At 48.8% G+C, this 17,156-nt stretch overlaps 1 protein-coding gene across 1 annotated transcript in view; it reads left to right on the forward strand.

The window, feature by feature from the left end:
* Positions 1 to 1,490: 1,490 nt before the first annotated feature.
* LOC106593953 (cleavage and polyadenylation specificity factor subunit 4) overlaps positions 1,491 to 17,156 on the forward strand; it is an 18,342-nt gene continuing 2,676 nt past the window's right edge. The window contains exons 1-6 of the mRNA XM_082971971.1: positions 1,491 to 2,124; positions 2,511 to 2,569; positions 6,028 to 6,181; positions 8,882 to 8,977; positions 10,452 to 10,545; positions 13,872 to 13,944. Of these exons, the coding sequence (XP_082828097.1) occupies positions 2,022 to 2,124; positions 2,511 to 2,569; positions 6,028 to 6,181; positions 8,882 to 8,977; positions 10,452 to 10,545; positions 13,872 to 13,944 (579 nt within the window). The 5' untranslated portion in view covers positions 1,491 to 2,021. The remainder of the gene's footprint in view (positions 2,125 to 2,510; positions 2,570 to 6,027; positions 6,182 to 8,881; positions 8,978 to 10,451; positions 10,546 to 13,871; positions 13,945 to 17,156) is intronic.

The raw sequence follows: 17,156 nt of genomic DNA on the forward strand, positions 1-17,156 counted from the left end.
TGTTGCTACCATGCTGTGTTGCTACCATGCTGTGTTGTCATGTGTTGCTGCTGTAACAGTATAGCTTCCGTCCCTCTCCTCGCCCCCAACCTGGGCTTGAACCAGGGACCCATCGCGCCACAAAAATCCCCGGCCCTTGCAGAGCAAAGGGGAAACCCTACTTCAAGTCTCAGAGCGAGTGACATCACCCGATTAAAAACGCTATTAGAGCGCACCACCGCTAACTAACTAGCCATTTTCACATCGGTTACACTGCCTTGCTATGTTGTTGTCTTAGGTCTCTCTTTATGTAGTGTTGTGTTGTCTCTCTTGTCGTGATGTGTGTTTTGTCCTATTTTAAAACATTTTATTAAATGTTTAATCCCAGGCCCCGTCCCCGCAGGAGGCCTTTGGTAGGCCGTCATTGTAAATAAGAATGTTTTCTTCACTGACTTGCCTCGTTAAACTAAACACTCAGCATGTTCTCTGATGAAACACTCACTAAACTAAACACTCACTAAACTAAAACACTCACTAAACTAAAACACTCACTAAACTAAAACACTCACTAAACTAAACACTCACTAAACTAAACACTCACTAAACTAAACACTCAGCATGTTCTCTGATGAAACACTCACTAAACTAAACACTCACTAAACTAAACACTCAGCATGTTCTCTGATGAAACACTCACTAAATTACACTCAGAAAGAGTAGAAATTTTCCTACATTTTTTATTAAGTAAAAAAAGATCCCTTCCTGGGTGAAACGGGCTCACCCCCCCAGGGTACAAATCATGCTCACCCTGGAACTAGGGAGATACTGAAGTATGTTGAGCTTTCCTTCTCTTCTGAGTGATGGGGGGCGGCAGGTAGCCTAGTGGTTAGAGGGGGGAGGCAGGTAGCCTAGTGGTTAGAGCGCTGGACTAGTAATCAGAAGGTTGCAAGATCAAATGCCTGAGCCGACAAGGTAAAAATATGTCGTTTTGCCCCTGAACAAGGCAGTTAACCCACTGTTCCCCGGTAGACCGTCATTGAAAATAAGAATTTGTTCTTAACTGACTTGCCTAGTTAATTAAAATGAAGGACTGGCTGGCTTGTGGGTAAAATAACATTAATAAAAAGCTTTTATTTGTAATTGATATTGATATTTTTACGTGGAGCCAGCGGTGAGATATGGGTCGAAAAACTTACCTCAATCCAGGGATGGGATATGCCACCTTTATCCACACTGCTCCAATCGACAAGATTGAAATAGTGCTATAGTAACCATTTGAAGTATGGTGGCTATATGCGTTACCTTTTCCAGCCCATATCTCACGCTAGCTCAATGGGGGATCATAATGTAACCATGATTGCATTCTGACCCCAGTGCAGCTCTGTGTAAACAAGCGTAATGGTAGGGTCGGCATCTTCTGGCAAGTTCACATCCAAACTCTCTCATAGATCGATTACTCAGGCTTTTAACCTCCCCCCCCCCCCCCCCCCCCCCCCCCCACACAGGTCAAAGGTTGGAGTTCAACCCGCCCGTCTTCTGGAGGGCAGGAGAAACAAGATGGCAGATCAACAAGACAAAACGGACTTGTCTTAGTTAACCAACTTTCCCCACTGTTGATTTTTCTACACATTTCAAATATACAATTAGCTAGCCAAAGCAATCTAGAGCAAACGCCTCTTATGGTTGATATATCAGCTACTTTAGCGAGATTTCACAGGTTAGCTGATTGCGAACTGCCGTTAGACTGCTAGCTAAGCTAAGCTAAGCTAGCTTGTTTCTGTCTGGTCGGAAGCGGGGGTGAGACTGCTAGCTAAGCTAGGCTAGGCTAGCTTGTTTCTGTCTGGTCGGAAGCGGGGGTGAGACTGCTAGCTAAGCTAGGCAAGCTTGTTTCTGTCTGGTCGGAAGCGGGGGTGAGACTGCTAGCTAAGCTAGGCTAGGCAAGCTTGTTTCTGTCTGGTCGGAAGCGGGGGTGAGACTGCTAGCTAAGCTAGGCTAGGCTAGCTTGTTTCTGTCTGGTCGGAAGCGGGGGTGAGACTGCCATCATGCAGGACCTGATAGCCACCGTGGACCACATCAAGTTTGATCTAGAGATAGCTGTGGAGCAGCAGCTGGGGGCTCAGCCTCTCCCTTTCCCCGGGATGGACAGTAAGTAGTCGCTACTTACTAAGTTAGCCTGTTAGCTAACGTTAGCTAGGTACTGTTGTAGTTTTAGCATGGTAGCTAACGTTAGCTCGGTACTGTTGTAGTTTTAGCATGGTAGCTAACGTTAGCTAGGTACTGTTGTAGTTTTAGCATGGTAGCTAACGTTAGCTCGGTACTGTTGTAGTTTTAGCATGGTAGCTAACGTTAGCTCGGTACTGTTGTAGTTTTAGCATGGTAGCTAAGCTAACTTGGCTAGTTTAGCTAACTTATGAACTGATTTTATAATTAGGTGTGGTTTTTTTTTTTTATTGTTGCAGAGTTTGAGGCTGCAGTGTGTTAGGTTCATGTATTGTTTTGTATTGTAACTTCCTGTGTCTGTCTGTCTGTAGAGTCCGGGGCTGCTGTGTGTGAGTTCTTCATGAGAGCGGCCTGTCTCAAAGGTGAGAGTGTTACCTGTGATGAGTTCTCTGTATGTGACTGATACAGACTCCTCTACAAGTGTGTGTGTGTATCTGCTGGGGGATGTGTGTATAAACTGATCTGTGTGTGTGTGTGTATAGGAACTGACCCAGTGTGTGTGTGTGTTGATATGAACTGTGTGTGTATAAAGTGATCAGTGTGTGTGTGTTGCTGCAGGTGGATGTGTATAAAGTGATCAGTGTGTGTGTGTGTGTGTGTGTGTGTTGCTGCAGGTGGGATGTGTATAAAGTGATCAGTGTGTGTGTGTTGCTGCAGGTGGATGTGTATAAAGTGATCAGTGTGTGTGTGTGTGCGTTGCTGCAGGTGGTGTGTGTATAAAGTGATCAGTGTGTGTTGCTGCAGGTGGTATGTGTATAAAGTGATCAGTGTGTGTGTGTGTGTGTTGCTGCAGGTGGTATGTGTATAAAGTGATCAGTGTGTGTTGCTGCAGGTGGGATGTGTATAAAGTGATCAGTGTGTGTGTGTGTGTGTTGCTGCAGGTGGTGTGTGTATAAAGTGATCAGTGTGTGTGTGTTGCTGCAGGTGGATGTGTATAAAGTGATCAGTGTGTGTGTGTGTGTGTTGCTGCAGGTGGTATGTGTATAAAGTGATCAGTGTGTGTGTGTTGCTGCAGGTGGATGTGTATAAAGTGATCAGTGTGTGTGTGTGTGTGTGTGTGTTGCTGCAGGTGGGATGTGTATAAAGTGATCAGTGTGTGTGTGTTGCTGCAGGTGGATGTGTATAAAGTGATCAGTGTGTGTGTGTGTGCGTTGCTGCAGGTGGTGTGTGTATAAAGTGATCAGTGTGTGTTGCTGCAGGTGGTATGTGTATAAAGTGATCAGTGTGTGTGTGTGTGTGTGTGTGTGTGTGTTGCTGCAGGTGGGATGTGTATAAAGTGATCAGTGTGTGTGTGTGTGTGTTGCTGCAGGTGGTGTGTGTATAAAGTGATCAGTGTGTGTGTGTTGCTGCAGGTGGATGTGTATAAAGTGATCAGTGTGTGTGTGTGTGTGTTGCTGCAGGTGATATGTGTATAAAGTGATCAGTGTGTGTGTGTTGCTGCAGGTGGATGTGTATAAAGTGATCAGTGTGTGTGTGTGTGTGTGTGTGTGTGTTGCTGCAGGTGGGATGTGTATAAAGTGATCAGTGTGTGTGTGTTGCTGCAGGTGGATGTGTATAAAGTGATCAGTGTGTGTGTGTGTGCGTTGCTGCAGGTGGTGTGTGTATAAAGTGATCAGTGTGTGTTGCTGCAGGTGGTATGTGTATAAAGTGATCAGTGTGTGTGTGTGTGTGTTGCTGCAGGTGGTATGTGTATAAAGTGATCAGTGTGTGTTGCTGCAGGTGGGATGTGTATAAAGTGATCAGTGTGTGTGTGTGTGTGTTGCTGCAGGTGGTGTGTGTATAAAGTGATCAGTGTGTGTGTGTTGCTGCAGGTGGATGTGTATAAAGTGATCAGTGTGTGTGTGTGTGTGTTGCTGCAGGTGATATGTGTATAAAGTGATCAGTGTGTGTGTGTTGCTGCAGGTGGATGTGTATAAAGTGATCAGTGTGTGTGTGTGTGTGTGTGTGTTGCTGCAGGTGGGATGTGTATAAAGTGATCAGTGTGTGTGTGTTGCTGCAGGTGGATGTGTATAAAGTGATCAGTGTGTGTGTGTGTGCGTTGCTGCAGGTGGTGTGTGTATAAAGTGATCAGTGTGTGTTGCTGCAGGTGGTATGTGTATAAAGTGATCAGTGTGTGTGTGTGTGTGTTGCTGCAGGTGGTATGTGTATAAAGTGATCAGTGTGTGTTGCTGCAGGTGGGATGTGTATAAAGTGATCAGTGTGTGTGTTGCTGCAGGTGGTATGTGTATAAAGTGATCAGTGTGTGTGTGTGTTGCTGCAGGTGGTATGTGTATAAAGTGATCAGTGTGTGTTGCTGCAGGTGGGATGTGTATAAAGTGATCAGTGTGTGTGTGTGTGTTGCTGCAGGTGGTATGTGTATAAAGTGATCAGTGTGTGTTGCTGCAGGTGGGATGTGTATAAAGTGATCAGTGTGTGTGTGTGTGTGTTGCTGCAGGTGGTGTGTGTATAAAGTGATCAGTGTGTGTGTGTGTTGCTGCAGGTGGTATGTGTATAAAGTGATCAGTGTGTGTGTGTGTTGCTGCAGGTGGTATGTGTATAAAGTGATCAGTGTGTGTGTGTGTGTGTGTGTGTGTGTTGCTGCAGGTGGTATGTGTATAAAGTGATCAGTGTGTGTTGCTGCAGGTGGGATGTGTATAAAGTGATCAGTGTGTGTGTGTGTGTGTTGCTGCAGGTGGTATGTGTATAAAGTGATCATTGTGTGTGTGTTGCTGCAGGTGGATGTGTATAAAGTGATCAGTGTGTGTGTTGCTGCAGGTGGTATGTGTATAAAGTGATCAGTGTGTGTGTGTGTGTTGCTGCAGGTGGTATGTGTATAAAGTGATCAGTGTGTGTTGCTGCAGGTGGGATGTGTATAAAGTGATCAGTGTGTGTGTGTTGCTGCAGGTGGGATGTGTATAAAGTGATCAGTGTGTGTGTGTTGCTGCAGGTGGGATGTGTATAAAGTGATCAGTGTGTGTGTTGCTGCAGGTGGTATGTGTATAAAGTGATCAGTGTGTGTGTGTGTGTTGCTGCATGTGGTAATGTGTATAAAGTGATCAGTGTGTGTGTGTGTGTGTGTGTTGCTGCAGGTGGTATGTGTATAAAGTGATCAGTGTGTGTGTGTGTGTGTGTGTTGCTGCAGGTGGGATGTGTATAAAGTGATCAGTGTGTGTGTGTGTTGCTGCAGGTGGTGTGTGTATAAAGTGATCAGTGTGTGTGGTGTGTTGCTGCAGGTGGATGCGTATAAAGTGATCAGTGTGTGTGTGTGTGTGTTGCTGCAGGTGGTGTGTGTATAAAGTGATCAGTGTGTGTGTGTGTGTGTGTTGCTGCAGGTGGTATGTGTATAAAGTGATCAGTGTGTGTGTGTGGGTGTCGCTGCAGGTGGAATGTGTATAAAGTGATCAAGTGTGTGTGTGTTGCTGCAGGTGGGATGTATATAAAGTGATCAGTGTGTGTGTGTGTGTGTTGCTGCAGGTGGGATGTGTTATAAAGTGATCAGTGTGTGTGTGTGTGTGTTGCTGCAGGTGGGATGTATATAAAGTGATCAGTGTGTGTGTGTTGCTGCAGGTGGGATGTGTATAAAGGTGATCAGTGTGTGTGTGTGGGTGTTGCTGCAGGTGGAAATGTGTATAAAGTGATCAGTGTGTGTGTGTTGCTGCAGGTGGGATGTGTATAAAGTGATCAGTGTGTGTGTTGCTGCAGGTGGAATGTGTATAAAGTGATCTGTGTGTGTGTGTGTGTGTGTGTGTGTGTGCGTGTGTGTTGCTGCAGGTGGGATGTGTATAAAGTGATCTGTGTGTGTGTGTGTGTGTGTGTGTGTGTGTGTGTGGTGCGTGTGTGTTGCTGCAGGTGGGATGTGTTCCTTTCCGTCACATCAGTGGGGAGAAGACAGTGGTGTGTAAACACTGGCTCAGAGGACTCTGTAAGAAGGGAGATCAGTGTGAGTTTCTACACGAGTACGACATGACCAAGATGCCCGAGTGTTACTTCTACTCCAAGTTCGGTATGTGGCTGGGCTTTATTTAACCTTTATTTAACCTTTATTTAACCCTTTATTTAACCTTTATTTAACCCTTTTATTTAACCTTTATTTAACCTTTATTGAACCTTTATTTAACCCTTTATTTAAACCCTTTATTTAACCCTTTATTTAACCCTTTATTTAACCCTTTATTTAACCCTTTATTTAACTTTTATTTAACCTTTTATTTAACCTTTATTTAACCCTTATTTAACCTTTATTTAACCCTTATTTAAACCTTTATTTAACCTTTATTGAACCTTTATTTAACCCTTTATTTAACCCTTTATTTAACCCTTTATTTAACCCTTTATTTAACCCTTTATTTAACCCTTTATTTAACCCTTTATTTAACCCTTTATTTAACTTTTATTTAACCTTTTATTTAACCTTTATTTAACCCTTATTTAACCTTTATTTAACCCTTATTTAACCTTTATTTAACCCCTTTATTTAACCCTTTATTTAACCCTTTATTTAACCCTTTATTTAACCTTTATTTAACCCTTTATTTAACTTTTATTTAACCTTTTATTTAACCCTTTATTTAACTTTTATTTAACCTTTTATTTAACCCTTTATTTAACCCTTTATTTAACTTTTATTTAACCCTTTATTTAACCCTTTATTTAACCCTTTATTTAACCCTTTATTTAACCTTTTATTTAACCCTTTATTTAACCCTTTATTTAACCTTTTATTTAACCTTTTATTTAACCTTTTATTTAACCTTTTATTTAACCTTTATTTAACCTGGTAAGTCAGTTAAGAACAATTTCTTATTTTACAATGACGGCCTCCTGCGGTGGCTGGGATTTAAAAAAAGATTATAGGACAAAACACACATCTCAACGAGAGACGACAACACAGCATGGCAGCAACACAACACTACATAAAGAGAGACCTGAGACAACAACACAGCATGGCAGCAACACATGACAACACAGCATGGTAGCAACACATGACAACACAGCATGGTAGCAACACATGACAACACAGCATGGCAACAACACATGACAACACAGCATGGCAACAACACATGACAACACAGCATGGCAGCAACACATGACAACACAGCATGGTAGCAACACATGACAACACAGCATGGTAGCAACACATGACAACACAGCATGGCAGCAACACAACATGACAACACAGCATGGCAGCAACACATGACAACACAGCATGGTAGCAACACATGACAACACAGCATGGCAGCAACACATGACAACACAGCATGGCAGCAACACATGACAACACAGCATGGCAGCAACACATGACAACACAGCATGGCAGAAACACATGACAACACAACAACAACATGGCAGCAACACAACATGGCAGCAACATGGCAGCAACACAACATGGCAGCAACACAACATGGCAGCAACACAACATGGTAGCAAAATGGCAGCAACACAACATGGTAGCAACACAACATGGCAGAAACACAACATGGCAGCAACACAACATGGCAGCAACATGGCAGCAACATGGCAGCAACACAACATGGCAGCAACATGGCAGCAACACAACATGGCAGCAACATGGCAGCAACACAACATGGTAGCAAAAAAAAAATGTAAAAATGTAGCAACACAACATGGTAGAAACACAACATGGTAGAAACACAACATGGTAGAAACACAACATGGCAGCAACACAACATGGCAGCAACACAACATGGCAGCAACATGGCAGCAACACAACATGGCAGCAACATGGCAGCAACAAAACATGGCAGAAACATGGCAGCAACATGACAACAACATGGCAGCAACATGACATGGCAGCAACACAACATGGCAGCAACACAACATGGCAGCAACACAACATGGCAGCAACACAACATGACAACAACATGGTAGAAACACAACATGACAACACAACATGGCAGCAACACAACATGGCAACAACACAACATGGCAACAACACATGGCAGCAACACAACATGGCAGCAACACAACATGGCAGCAACACAACATGGCAGCAACACAACATGACAACAACATGGTAGCAAGACAACATGGTAGCAACAGCACAGGGTACAAACATTATTGGGCTCAGACAACAGCACAAAGGGCAAGAAGGTAGAGACAACAATACATCACACAAAGCAGCCACAACTGTCAGTAAGAGTGTCCATGATTGAGTCTTTGAATGAAGAGATGGAGATAAAACTGTCCAGTTTGAGTGTTTGTTGCAGCTCGTTCCAGCCCCATCTGTATTGGCTAACTGTCTACTGCAGTTCTCCCATCTGTATCGGCTAACTGTCTACTGCAGTTCCCCCCATCTGTATCGGCTAACTGTCTACTGCAGTTCCCCCCATCTGTATCGGCTAACTGTCTACTGCAGTTCCCCCCATCTGTATGGGCTAACTGTCTACTGCGGTGCCCCCATCTGTATGGGCTAACTGTCTACCGCGGTGCCCCCATCTGTATGGGCTAACTGTCTACCGCGGTGCCCCCATCTGTATGGGCTAACTGTCTACCGCGGTGCCCCCATCTGTATGGGCTAACTGTCTACCGCGGTGCCCCCATCTGTATGGGCTAACTGTCTACCGCGGTGCCCCCATCTGTATGGGCTAACTGTCTACCGCGGTGCCCCCATCTGTATCGGCTAACTGTGTACCGCGGTGCCCCCATCTGTATGGGCTAACTGTGTGTGTCTCTGTGTGTCTAGGAGAGTGCAGTAACAAGGAGTGTCCGTTCCTCCACATCGACCCAGAGTCTAAGATCAAAGACTGCCCCTGGTATGACAGAGGCTTCTGCAAACATGGTACGTCCTCTCACTCTCTCTCTCACACGCTCTCTCTCACACGCTCTCTCTCACACTCTCGCTCTCTCTGACTCACTCACTCTCTCTGACTCACTCACTCTCTCTGACTCACTCACTCTGACTCTCTCACACTCACTCACTCACTCACTGACTCACTCTGACTCACTCACTCTCTCACACTCACTCACTCACTCACTCAGACTCACTCACTCACTCTGACTCACTCACTCTGACTCACTCTCTCACTCACTCTGACTCACTCTCTCTGTCTCTCACTCGCTCTCTCACTCTCATGCTCTCTCCCACACTCACTCTCTCTCTCCCTCTCTCTCTCTCACTCTCTCACTCACTGCTCCAGCACTAAGAGACTAAACAGACCGTGGTGCCGACCACTGGTTCACAGCAGCAGGTGTCTCTTCTTCCTCAAAACATCAACTGTCATTTCCTGTTCACTTCCTGATAGGTTGAGTCGCCACCGTTCACTTCCTGACGTGTTGAGTCGCCACCGTTCACTTCCTGACGTGTTGAGTCGCCACCGTTCACTTTCTGACGTGTTGAGTCGCCACCGTTCACTTTCTGACGTGTTGAGTCGCCACCGTTCACTTCCTGACGTGTTGAGTCGCCACCGTTCACTTCCTGACGGGTTGAGTCGCCACCGTTCACTTCCTGACGGGTTGAGTCGCCACCGTTCACTTCCTGACGGGTTGAGTCGCCACGGTGCACTTCCTGACGGGTTGAGTCGCCCCCGTTCACTTCCTGACGGGTTGAGTCGCCACGGTGCACTTCCTGACGGGTTGAGTCGCCACGGTGCACTTCCTGACGGGTTGAGTCGCCACGGTGCACTTCCTGACGGGTTGAGTCGCCACGGTGCACTTCCTGACGGGTTGAGTCGCCACGGTGCACTTCCTGACGGGTTGAGTCGCCACGGTGCACTTCCTGACGGGTTGAGTCGCCACGGTGCACTTCCTGACGGGTTGAGTCGCCACGGTGCACTTCCTGACGGGTTGAGTCGCCACGGTGCACTTCCTGACGGGTTGAGTCGCCACCGTTCATCAACACCCAGCAGGTGGTCTACTGGCTGATATTCCTGTTGTTCTGTCTTGTCCTTAACATTCTCCCTCTCTCCCTCCCTCCCACTCCTCTCTCCTCTCCCTCCTCTCTCCTTCCTCCCTCTCATCTCCCTCCCTCTCCTCTCCTCTCCCTCCCTCCTCTCCCTTCCTCCTTTCTCTCTCTCCCTCCCTCCTTCCTCTCTCCCTCCCTCCTTCCTCTCTCTCTCCCTCCTTCCTCTCCCTCTCCCTCCTTCCTCTCCCTCTCCCTCCTTCCTCTCTCTCTCCCTCCTTCCTCTCCCTCTCCCTCCTTCCTCTCTCTATCCCTCCTTCCTCTCTCTATCCCTCCTTCCTCTCTCTCTCTCTCCCTCCCTCCCTCTCTCCCCCTCCTCCTCTCCCTCCCTCCCCCCTCCCTCCCTCCTCCTCAGGTCCAGACTGCAGACACCGCCACACCAGAAGAGTGATCTGTATGAACTACTTGGTCGGGTTCTGTCCAGAGGGCCGGTCCTGTAAATTCATGCAGTGAGTTTATTCTCTTATTCAATCTCTTTTAATATTCACCTTTTTATAGCCTCTACTGCAAAGGTATTCAACTGTTACCCTGCGGGGTCTGGTGGAATACTGCAGAGGTATTCAACTGTTACCCTGCGGGGTCTGGTGGAATACTGCAGAGGTATTCAACTGTTACCCTGCGGGGTCTGGAATACTGCAGAGGTATTCAACTGTTACCCTGTCGGGGTCTGGAATACTGCAGAGGTATTCAACTGCTACCCTGCGGGGTCTGGAATACTGCAGAGGTATTCAACTGTTACCCTGCGGGGTCTGGAGTACTGCAGAGGTATTCAACTGTTACCCTGCGGGGTCTGGAATACTGCAGAGGTATTCAACTGTTATCCTGTGGGGTCTGGTGGAATACTGCAGAGGTATTCAACTGTTACCCTGTCGGGGTCTGGAATACTGCAGAGGTATTCAACTGTTATCCTGTCGGGGTCTGGAATACTGCAGAGGTATTCAACTGTTATCCTGTCGGGGTCTGGAATACTGCAGAGGTATTCAACTGTTATCCTGTCGGGGTCTGGAATACTGCAGAGGTATTCAACTGTTATCCTGTCGGGGTCTGGAATACTGCAGAGGTATTCAACTGTTACCCTGCGGGGTCTGGTGGAATACTGCAGAGGTATTCAACTGTTACCCTGCGGGGTCTGGAATACTGCAGAGGTATTCGACTGTTACCCTGCGGGGTCTGGAATACTGCAGAGGTATTCAACTGTTACCCTGTCGGGGTCTGGAATACTGCAGAGGTATTCAACTGTTACCCTGTCGGGGTCTGGAATACTGCAGAGGTATTCAACTGTTACCCTGCGGGGTCTGGAATACTGCAGAGGTATTCAACTGTTACCCTGTCGGGGTCTGGAATACTGCAGAGGTATTCAACTGTTACCCTGTCGTGGTCTGGAATTCTGCAGAGGTATTCAACTGTTACCCTGCGGGGTCTGGAATACTGCAGAGGTATTCAACTGTTACCCTGTGGGGTCTGGAATACTGCAGAGGTATTCGACTGTTACCCTGCGGGGTCTGGAATACTGCAGAGGTATTCAACTGTTACCCTGTCGGGGTCTGGAATACTGCAGAGGTATTGAACTGTTACCCTGCGGGGTCTGGAATACTGCAGAGGTATTCAACTGTTACCCTGCGGGGTCTGGAATACTGCAGAGGTATTCGACTGCTACCCTGTCGGGGTCTGGAATACTGCAGAGGTATTCAACTGTTACCCTGCGGGGTCTGGAATACTGCAGAGGTATTCAACTGTTACCCTGCGGGGTCTGGAATACTGCAGAGGTATGCGACTGTTACCCTGCGGGGTCTGGAATACTGCAGAGGTATTCAAACTGTTACCCTGCGGGGTCTGGTGGAATACTGCAGAGGTATTCAACTGTTACCCTGTCGGGGTCTGGAATACTGCAGAGGTATTCGACTGTTACCCTGCGGGGTCTGGAATACTGCAGAGGTATTCAACTGTTACCCTGTCGGGGTCTGGAATACTGCAGAGGTATTCAACTGTTACCCTGCGGGGTCTGGAATACTGCAGAGGTATTCGACTGTTACCCTGCGGGGTCTGGAATACTGCAGAGGTATTCAACTGTTACCCTGTCGGGGTCTGGAATACTGCAGAGGTATTCAACTGTTACCCTGCGTGGTCTGGTGGAATACTGCAGAGGTATTCGACTGCTACCCTGTCGGGGTCTGGAATACTGCAGAGGTATTCAACTGTTATCCTGCGGGGTCTGGAATACTGCAGAGGTATTCAACTGTTACCCTGTGGGGTCTGGAATACTGCAGAGGTATTCCACCGTTACCCTGTGGGGTCTGGTGGAATACTGCAGAGGTATTCAACTGTTACCCTGCGGGGTCTGGAATACTGCAGAGGTATTCAACTGTTACCCTGCGTGGTCTGGAATACTGCAGAGGTATTCAACTGTTACCCTGCGTGGTCTGGTGGAATACTGCAGAGGTATTCAACTGTTACCCTGCGGGGTCTGGAATACTGCAGAGGTATTCAACTGTTACCCTGCGGGGTCTGGTGGAATACTGCAGAGGTATTCGACTGTTACCCTGTCGGGGTCTGGAATACTGCAGAGGTATTCGACTGTTACCCTGCGGGATCTGGAATACTGCAGAGGTATTCAACTGTTACCCTGCGGGGTCTGGAATACTGCAGAGGTATTCGACTGTTACCCTGCGTGGTCTGGAATACTGCAGAGGTATTCAACTGTTACCCTGCGTGGTCTGGTGGAATATTGCAGAGGTATTCAACTGTTACCCTGTGGGGTCTGGAATACTGCAGAGGTATTCAACTGTTACCCTGCGGGGTCTGGTGGAATACTGCAGAGGTATTCAACTGTTACCCTGCGGGGTCTGGTGGAATACTGCAGAGGTATTCAACTGTTACCCTGCGGGGTCTGGTGGAATACTGCAGAGGTATTCAACTGTTAACCTGCGGGGTCTGGAATACTGCAGAGGTATTCGACTGTTACCCTGCGGGGTCTGGAATACTGCAGAGGTATTCGACTGTTACCCTGCGGGGTCTGGAATACTGCAGAGGTATTCGACTGTTACCCTGCGGGGTCTGGAATACTGCAGAGGTATTCAACTGTTACCCTGCGTGGTCTGGTGGAATACTGCAGAGGTATTCAACTGTTACCCTGCGCGGTCTGGTGGAATACTGCAGAGGTATTCAACTGTTACCCTGCGGGGTCTGGAATACTGCAGAGGTATTCAACTGTTACCCTGCGGGGTCTGGTGGAATACTGCAGAGGTATTCAACTGTTACCCTGCGGGGTCTGGTGGAATACTGCAGAGGTATTCAACTGTTACCCTGCGGGGTCTGGAATACTGCAGAGGTATTCAACTGTTACCCTGCGGGGTCTGGTGGAATACTGCAGAGGTATTCGACTGTTACCCTGGTCATATTTATATCATCTATGACCCAGGAGGTAAACTACACCTCCCATAATCCTCTATGACCCAGGAGGAGGTAAGACTACACTAACCATAATCCTCTATGACCCATGAGGTAAAACTACACTAACCATAATCCTCTCTGACCCAGGAGGAGGTAAAACTACACTAACCATAATCCTCTCTGACCCAGGAGGAGGTAAAACTACACTAACCATAATCCTCTATGACCCAGGAGGTAAAACTACACTACCCATAATCCTCTCTGACCCAGGAGGAGGTAAAACTACACTACCCATAATCCTCTCTGACCCAGAGCCCTGTGAAAATAGTAGCGTTTAGGCCGTGAGATGAAATGAGTCCAGAATAATGGGTGTGTCTTTCTGCAGCCCGCGGTTTGAACTGCCAATGGGAGCCACCGAACAGCCTCCTCTACCAGCACAGATACTGGGACACCAGAAGGTAGGACACCCCCTCTCTCTCACTACCAGCACAGATACTGGGACACCAGAAGGTAGGACACCCCCTCTCTCTCTCACTACCAGCACAGATACTGGGACACCAGAAGGTAGGACACCCCCCCCTCTCTCTCACTACCAGCACAGATACTGGGACACCAGAAGGTAGGACACCCCCTCTCTCTCTCACTACCAGCACAGATACTGGGACACCAGAAGGTAGGACACCCCCTCTCTCTCTCACTACCAGCACAGATACTGGGACACCAGAAGGTAGGACACCCCCTCTCTCTCTCACTACCAGCACAGATACTGGGACACCAGAAGGTAGGACACCCCCCCCTCTCTCTCACTACCAGCACAGATACTGGGACACCAGAAGGTAGGACACCCCCCCCTCTCTCTCACTACCAGCACAGATACTGGGACACCAGAAGGTAGGACACCCCCTCTCTCTCTCACTACCAGCACAGATACTGGGACACCAGAAGGTAGGACACCCCCTCTCTCTCTCACTACCAGCACAGATACTGGGACACCAGAAGGTAGGACACCCCCCCTCTCTCTCACTACCAGCACAGATACTGGGTCACCAGAAGGTAGGACACCCCCTCTCTCACTACCAGCACAGATACTGGGACACCAGAAGGTAGGACACCCCCTCTCTCACTACCAGCACAGATACTGGGACACCAGAAGGTAGGACACCCCTTCTCTCACTACCAGCACAGATACTGGGACACCAGAAGGTAGGACAACCCCCTCTCTCACTACCAGCACAGATACTGGGACACCAGAAGGTAGGACAACCCCTCTCTCACTACCAGCACAGATACTGGGACACCAGAAGGTAGGACACCCCCTCTCTCACTACCAGCACAGATACTGGGACACCAGAAGGTAGGACACCCCCTCTCTCTCACTACCAGCACAGATACTGGGTCACCAGAAGGTAGGACACCCCCTCTCTCTCTCACTACCAGCACAGATACTGGGACACCAGAAGGTAGGACACCCCCCCTCTCTCTCACTACCAGCACAGATACTGGGACACCAGAAGGTAGGACACCCCCCCTCTCTCTCACTACCAGCACAGATACTGGGTCACCAGAAGGTAGGACACCCCCTCTCTCTCTCACTACCAGCACAGATACTGGGTCACCAGAAGGTAGGACACCCCCTCTCTCTCTCACACCAGCACAGATACTGGGACACCAGAAGGTAGGACACCCCCTCTCTCTCTCACTACCAGCACAGATACTGGGTCACCAGAAGGTAGGACACCCCCTCTCTCTCACTACCAGCACAGATACTGGGTCACCAGAAGGTAGGACACCCCCTCTCTCTCACTACCAGCACAGATACTGGGACACCAGAAGGTAGGACACCCCCCCTCTCTCTCACTACCAGCACAGATACTGGGTCACCAGAAGGTAGGACACCCTCTCTCTCTCACTACCAGCACAGATACTGGGTCACCAGAAGGTAGGACACCCCCTCTCTCTCACTACCAGCACAGATACTGGGACACCAGAAGGTAGGACACCCCCTCTCTCTCTCACTACCAGCACAGATACTGGGTCACCAGAAGGTAGGACACCCCCTCTCTCTCTCACTACCAGCACAGATACTGGGTCACCAGAAGGTAGGACACCCCCTCTCTCTCTCACTACCAGCACAGATACTGGGTCACCAGAAGGTAGGACACCCCCTCTCTCTCACTACCAGCACAGATACTGGGTCACCAGAAGGTAGGACACCCCCTCTCTCACTACCAGCACAGATACTGGGTCACCAGAAGGTAGGACACCCCCTCTCTCTCACTACCAGCACAGATACTGGGACACCAGAAGGTAGGACACCCCCTCTCTCTCACTACCAGCACAGATACTGGGACACCAGAAGGTAGGACACCCCCTCTCTCTCTCACTACCAGCACAGATACTGGGACACCAGAAGGTAGGACACCCCCTCTCTCTCTCACTACCAGCACAGATACTGGGTCACCAGAAGGTAGGACACCCCCTCTCTCTCACTACCAGCACAGATACTGGGACACCAGAAGGTAGGACACCCCCTCTCTCTCTCACTACCAGCACAGATACTGGGACACCAGAAGGTAGGACACCCCCTCTCTCTCTCACTACCAGCACAGATACTGGGACACCAGAAGGTAGGACACCCCCTCTCTCTCTCACTACCAGCACAGATACTGGGTCACCAGAAGGTAGGACACCCCCCCTCTCTCTCACTACCAGCACAGATACTGGGCACCAGAAGGTAGGACACCCCCCTCTCTCTCACTACCACCAGAAGGTAGGACACCCCCTCTCTCTCACTACCAGCACAGATACTGGGACACCAGAAGGTAGGACACCCCCTCTCTCTCACTACCAGCACAGATACTGGGTCACCAGAAGGTAGGACACCCCTCTCTCTCTCACTACCAGCACAGATACTGGGACACCAGAAGGTAGGACACCCCCTCTCTCTCTCACTACCAGCACAGATACTGGGACACCAGAAGGTAGGACACCCCCTCTCTCTCACTACCAGCACAGATACTGGGACACCAGAAGGTAGGACACCCCCCCTCTCTCTCACTACCAGCACAGATACTGGGTCACCAGAAGGTAGGACACCCCCCTCTCTCTCACTACCAGCACAGATACTGGGACACCAGAAGGTAGGACACCCCCTCTCTCTCACTACCAGCACAGATACTGGGTCACCAGAAGGTAGGACACCCCCTCTCTCTCTCACTACCAGCACAGATACTGGGACACCAGAAGGTAGGACACCCCCTCTCTCTCACTACCAGCACAGATACTGGGTCACCAGAAGGTAGGACACCCCCTCTCTCTCTCACTACCAGCACAGATACTGGGACACCAGAAGGTAGGACACCCCCCTCTCTCTCACTACCAGCACAGATACTGGGACACCAGAAGGTAGGACACCCCCTCTCTCTCTCACTACCAGCACAGATACTGGGACACCAGAAGGTAGGACACCCCCCCTCTCTCTCACTACCAGCACAGATACTGGGACACCAGAAGGTAGGACACCCCCTCTCTCTCTCACTACCAGCACAGATACTGGGACACCAGAAGGTAGGACACCCCCTCTCTCTCACTACCAGCACAGATACTGGGTCACCAGAAGGTAGGACACCCCCCCTCTCTCTCACTACCAGCACAGATACTGGGACACCAG

The sequence above is a fragment of the Salmo salar genome, unplaced genomic scaffold (assembly GCF_965601325.2).
Source record: "Salmo salar unplaced genomic scaffold, fSalSal1 ptg000468l, whole genome shotgun sequence".
Taxonomy (NCBI): Eukaryota; Metazoa; Chordata; class Actinopteri; order Salmoniformes; family Salmonidae; genus Salmo; species Salmo salar.